Source organism: Piliocolobus tephrosceles, chromosome 15, assembly GCF_002776525.5.
Source record: "Piliocolobus tephrosceles isolate RC106 chromosome 15, ASM277652v3, whole genome shotgun sequence".
Taxonomy (NCBI): Eukaryota; Metazoa; Chordata; class Mammalia; order Primates; family Cercopithecidae; genus Piliocolobus; species Piliocolobus tephrosceles.
Genome location: NC_045448.1, coordinates 10,942,400 through 10,948,399, shown reverse-complemented (window position 1 = coordinate 10,948,399; position 6,000 = coordinate 10,942,400). Strand labels below are relative to the sequence as shown.

The 6,000-nt window shown below is 34.4% G+C and overlaps 1 protein-coding gene across 1 annotated transcript in view; it reads left to right on the top strand.

Moving 5' to 3' along the window:
• ROCK2 (Rho associated coiled-coil containing protein kinase 2) overlaps window positions 1-6,000 on the top strand; it is a 172,029-nt gene that overhangs the window by 135,658 nt on the left and 30,371 nt on the right. The window contains exons 10-13 of the mRNA XM_026454699.1: window positions 6-156; window positions 394-640; window positions 1,019-1,125; window positions 3,680-3,839. Of these exons, the coding sequence (XP_026310484.1) occupies window positions 6-156; window positions 394-640; window positions 1,019-1,125; window positions 3,680-3,839 (665 nt within the window). The remainder of the gene's footprint in view (window positions 1-5; window positions 157-393; window positions 641-1,018; window positions 1,126-3,679; window positions 3,840-6,000) is intronic.

Genomic DNA, 6,000 nt, shown 5'->3' with positions numbered 1-6,000 from the left:
AAAAAAATTAAGTGTGTGTATGTGTGTTATGTTAAGCTTGCCACTGAAATGCTTTTTATTATAGTTAACAGCTTAAAAGATCAACTTGAAGATTTGAAAAAAAGAAATCAAAACTCTCAAATATCCACTGAGAAAGTGAATCAACTCCAGAGACAAGTAGGTGCATCTCAATTTGTAGTAAAGATACTAGGTTTTATTTATAACCGTGCAGTAACATTAGTTTTAATTTAAGTGTTGCAAAAGGCCTTTACCTCTAATTTTAGAAATCATTTGGAAAATATTTTTAGGTTTTTGTTTATTTTAAATAGTTTCTAATGGGGGAATAGATTGACTTATTTTCATTACATACATCTGTGTTTGTTTGTTGTTGTTTGGTTTTGAATGGAATAACAGCTGGATGAAACCAATGCTTTACTGCGAACAGAATCTGATACTGCAGCCCGGTTAAGGAAAACCCAGGCAGAAAGTTCAAAACAGATTCAGCAGCTAGAATCTAACAATAGAGATCTACAAGATAAAAATTGCCTGCTGGAGACTGCCAAGTTAAAACTTGAAAAGGAATTTATCAATCTTCAGTCAGCACTAGAATCTGAAAGGAGGGATCGAACCCATGGATCAGAGATAATTAATGATTTACAAGGTATTGAAGTCGTGGTTGCACTTGAATTAATTCTGATGATTCTTATTTTTAAAATAACTTTAGATGATGGATAGTGTGCTGAAGTAGGACATTTCTGAGTATACTACTCTTATTAAAGTTAGAATATTAGAAATACATTGATACAAAATTTTATGAACAAAAGATTTAATTTCAAATAGCATGATTTTAAGTATTAAACTCCTGAGGTAGTAGATTGGATTCCATTTGAATTAACTATAAAGCACAGTACCAACAAGTATAAAACTCCTGCTCACAAACAACAGCTGCAAAATAGAAGGTGGCTTGCAAACTTTTTATTCTTAATTGAATGTATATACTTTGTGTGTTTAATGTTTTTAAAAACGTTGAAATTTTTAGGTAGAATATCTGGCCTAGAAGAAGATTTAAAGAACGGCAAAATCTTAATAGCGAAAGTAGAACTGGAGAAGAGACAACTGCAGGAGAGATTTACTGATTTGGAAAAGGTAAAACATGATTTGTATTTTTGCATAAGAAAATTGACTAGACTTTCAGGCTAGAAGACTTATTCTAAACTAAGGGAAGTCACTAACTGTAGTATTTCCACATGCTCGTGGATTCCTTTCCATTTGGACTTGATATGTAGATAAGAGATGTATCTGCAGGCTTACCATAACACTATACAAGCAGCCCTCAGCATGGTGGCTGCTCACAAAGGAAGGAGACCCATCCTGGAATGTAGATAATCAGGATCTCTGTAGGAACTCAAGGAAAACTCAAATTTTGACTCATAACATGCCTTAAAAATGATATATATAAAGTCACCATGACTTTTGGCATTTAAAAGTTTTTCCTTTAAAATACTCTAAGAAAGGGATGATTTCTAGAGTCTATGCAGTTAGCGTTTTATTTTCATTCACTTGTTTATTTACTCAACTACACATTCAGTGTGTTATATGTGGTAGAAATATCAGGATGCAGTCCTTGCCTTGAATAATGTCACAGTTGAATAGGTAAGTTTAGAAGTAATCATAAAGCACAAAGATAATTCTAATGCAGTATGGGAAACAGAATGATAAGACTTATGGACAGGGTATATGTATTGGGCGTATGGGATGCATCCCTAACCTGACAGCAGGATAGGTTGATAAGGGCAAAGGCACAGTCCAAGTTAGGAAGAACAGCATGAGCAAAGACATAGAGGATGGAAAATTAAAAAGGCATTGTTTGTTTATTTACATAAAAGCTGTTCAATATTTCTGGAGTATAGAGTGGGGGGTCAGCAAACTTTAATTGTTTAAACTCAAGATAGTAAATATTTTAGTTTTTGTGGGTTATATGGTCTCTTGCAACTGTTCAGCCCTGCTGTGATTCATAAAGGAATGGCTGTGGCTATGTTCCAGTGAAACTTAAAAAAGAAAAAGACATCAGGTTAGATTGGCCTGAAGATCACAATGTGGTTGTTATGTAAGGACATGAGGAATTCAGTGGTCAGAGTGAGGCTACAGAGCTCCGCATGAGGTAGGTCATGCAAGATAGCGAATACTCTATTAAGAAATTTTGAATATAGTAATGGGGTAGCCACTTAAGGGCTTTAAATTGAATGATCTTATTAGAGGTACATTAAAGATAGATCACTGTGTACTGTGTGGAGAAAAGATTTGAGGAGGACAAGACTAGAGACAGAGAGACCAGTCAGTAGACTTTTTCAGTAATGCAGATAAGGAATAATGGGAGACTTAGTATAGCCATTAAAAGGTTGGAAAAATTGGAAGACTCAGAAATATTTGGAAGAGGAATATTTGGCAGCACTTAGTAGTTGATTAGATATGGCACATGAGTAGCAGTCAAAGATGAGTCTCAGATTTGTAGGTTGTGACCAGTTATATAGTGATGCTATTAATAAAAAATAAAGGAAAAATGGCTCATTTAGAAGAGACAGTGATAAACCCACTTTAGTCCTCTTAAGTTTGAGGGTACCTATGGGAAAGCCAAATTAGAATGTCTGCACTGCAGTAGGCTATAGTAGTAGAAGTTAGAAATATTTGAGTCATTGGTACGTTAGTAGCTGAAATCATGTGAGTGAAATAGCCCATCTGGGAAGAGACTGTGTAAAGTAGTGAATTTTTTTTTTTTTTTTTTTTTAGGACACAGTAGATAACTCTGTTGGTGGATTATGTGGTTTGAGAAATCATTTTTTGTATGAAAGGTTTTATTTAGAAAAAAACCTTTATCATACTCATGATATGAACTATAGAAATCAAAGAATTAGAAAACCTTTGGGGTATATATAGAAAATGGGAGGAGCATTGGGGCTTAGATCACCAACATTTAAGGGACAGCTGGGAAAGCCTCAGAAGCAACAGGAAGGATGCAAGCAGAATGGAGAGAACCAACTAAGTACAAGGTCGGCAATGCCAAAGGGTGGTTTTAAGGGTGACAGTGAGTTCAGATGAGATAAGACTGAAAAAGGTCTTAAGAATTTGATATTGAGAATAGCATTGGTCTTTTTGTTGAGATTAAATGATCTTGATACAGATCTTGGAACAGCAGAGTGGTGGTGTAGACTGTTGGGTGCAGTGGGAAGTAGAGAAGTAGAGTATATAGATTACTATTCTAAGAGGTTTGAATGAAGATGGGAGGGAAAATACTGAACATTCTTATTAAGCCTGTTAAAAAATGATTTAAGGTTAAGCACCGTGGCCCACACCTATAATCTCAGCACTGTGGGAGGCTGAGTTGGGAGGATCGCTTGAGCCCAGGAGTTCAAGATCAGTGTAGGATAGGCAGAGTTTAGTGAGACCTTGTCTCTACGTTAAAAAATAAAATAGCCAGGAGTGGTGACAAACGTCTATAGTCCCAGCTACTTTGGAGGCTGAGGTGGGAGGATTGCTTGAGCCTGGGGAGGTTGCACCTGCAATGAGCCATCATCAAACCACTGCCCTTCAGCCTGGGTAATAGAGCAAGACTCTGTCTCCAAAAAAAAAAAAAATTAGAAAGCTTTTGAAATTGTGAGCTAGTCTCTTTTTTATTGATAGCTGCATTTTAAATATTTAACAGGAAAAAAGCAACATGGAAATAGATATGACATACCAACTAAAAGTTATACAGCAGAGCCTAGAACAAGAAGAAGCTGAACATAAGGCCACAAAGGCACGACTAGCAGATAAAAATAAGATCTATGAGTCCATCGAAGAAGCCAAATCAGAAGCCATGAAAGGTATGCATTTTTAAAGAGGGTTTTCCAGCAGCATCTTCCTAAGAATTGATTCTGTGTTCAGCTTTTTGGTTTTGAAACGTATTTGTTTATATTTCATTGTCAAATATTGGGAATTGGAGGGGAAAAAGCTATTAGTGAAGTTTTACATAGATATTATATTATTTTTCCTTTGTATCATTACAGTAATCATTTCTGAGATAATAAGACCCAAACACAAAATTACATGATCAGAGATAAATTAATATTTTAGATCAGAGATTTTTAGATCAGAGATAAATTAATATTTCTCAATATTATATACCTGGCAATATCTGTACCACTCTGTATATGTATATCAGTAGTAAGAAAGTATGTCTGAACTTCACATGCTGTATACCTGTTACTATTGATACAGGTAATTCTTGTAATACAAGAGTTTTGTATTATAAAATTCTTGCCAGTTTATGCAAAGTAAGGATTTAAAAGTAATAGCTGGTCTAACTAGAGTATAAGTTCACTGAGTATTTTGATCTCTAACGTGATGAAGATACTAGTCAGATTTGGTCGAAGCCGTGTAATACTAATAGATAACAAAGTTAACCTTCCCATAAACTAGTCTTTATCCTGGAATTGTCTTAGGATAATTTTTTCTTTTCCACACTATTTATAATGACTCCGAAATTCCAAAGAAAATCAGTACTTTAAGCTGTTCTTGTGAAAGTCTTAAAACCCTTGAACAGAAATTTATTTTCATGCTGAAGCATAACATTTATGAGTAAATCACTTAGAAAAAAATAGCCTTTTAATTATTGCATGTAATTAAAATGGTAGATTTTCTTAGTAAAAATCAGTGTAGTTTAAGGCACTAAATCAGGATGATAAGAAATGAAATGAGTACTTTATTTAGAAAAATCTAATTGTAAGGGAGAAAGTTACTGGGCTGTATTTCCTTGTCTGTGGCCTAGAAGACAGAGTTTAATTATTTTCATTGAGGTATAATTTACATGCAATAATAAAATGTAAACATTTTTTACGTTTTGTGATATGCTCACATAACTACTGCTCAAAACAAGATAAAGAATATATCAGGCTAGGCATGGTGGCTCACATCTGTAATCCTAGCACTTTGGGAGGCCAGGATGGGAGGCTCTCTTGAGCCCAGGAGTTCGAGACCAGCCTGGCATAGCAAGACCCTATCTCTACAAGAAATAGAAAAATTAGCTGGATGTAGTCGCGTTCGCCTATAGTCCCAGTTACTTGGGGGACTGATGTGGGAACATTGCTTGAGCCCAGGAGTTCAAAGCTGCAGTGAGCCATGATTGCATCACTGCACTCCAGCCTCAGTAACAGAGCAAGACCCCCATCTCAAAAACAAAAAAAAAAAGAGTAGTTTCATTATTGCAGTAATGCCTCTTTCTATTCTACATTATGCCTACATTATGGTGATTTTTTTTTTTTTTAAATGAGGACATTTGTTTAGTGGTTATTCTCTGAACTGATAAAAACGAACCAATTCAGTATTAACTACCATTTTTTTCAAACTGTTAAAATGCTAATGTAAGATACATGATGACTTCCATATTTTACACGAGTATACAAAACTGTTAAATATTATAAATGGTATTCAAATCTGAGGCTAAAGTCTTTGGTCCTTCTGTTGCATGTCATTGGCTCCTTGGATTAAGAACATGGCTTACCAAATAATTACTAGCTATGTGACCTTGTCTAGTTATTTAAACTTTCTGTGCCTTGTTTTCTGTAAAGGGAAAATTATAGTATTGCTACCTTGTTGTGAAAATCAAGTGCAGTAAACCATGTAAAGTGTTTAGAAATGCTAACTATTATTAGTACTACATGGGGAATGTTTCATTTTTCTGCACTTTTGAAGACCATTCATTAAACACTAAATATTCATAGGTTTAATTTTTATCTAATATAACTTTATAATAGATGATAATTAGATGTTGAGCATTAGTTATGAAAAAGCAGAGGAGCCTTAATTGAATGTGAACTGAAGTATTAACCAGTATATCAAGATAATACTCTAACTGTGATGACTTACATTTAACACTGAAATCACTTGGCACTTTGCCTTCTGATAAGTAAAATAGATTAAAAGTTTATTGTAAGTAATTTAGAAAATACAGGAAAATATAAAAAGAAAAAAGCAAAGATTACTCAT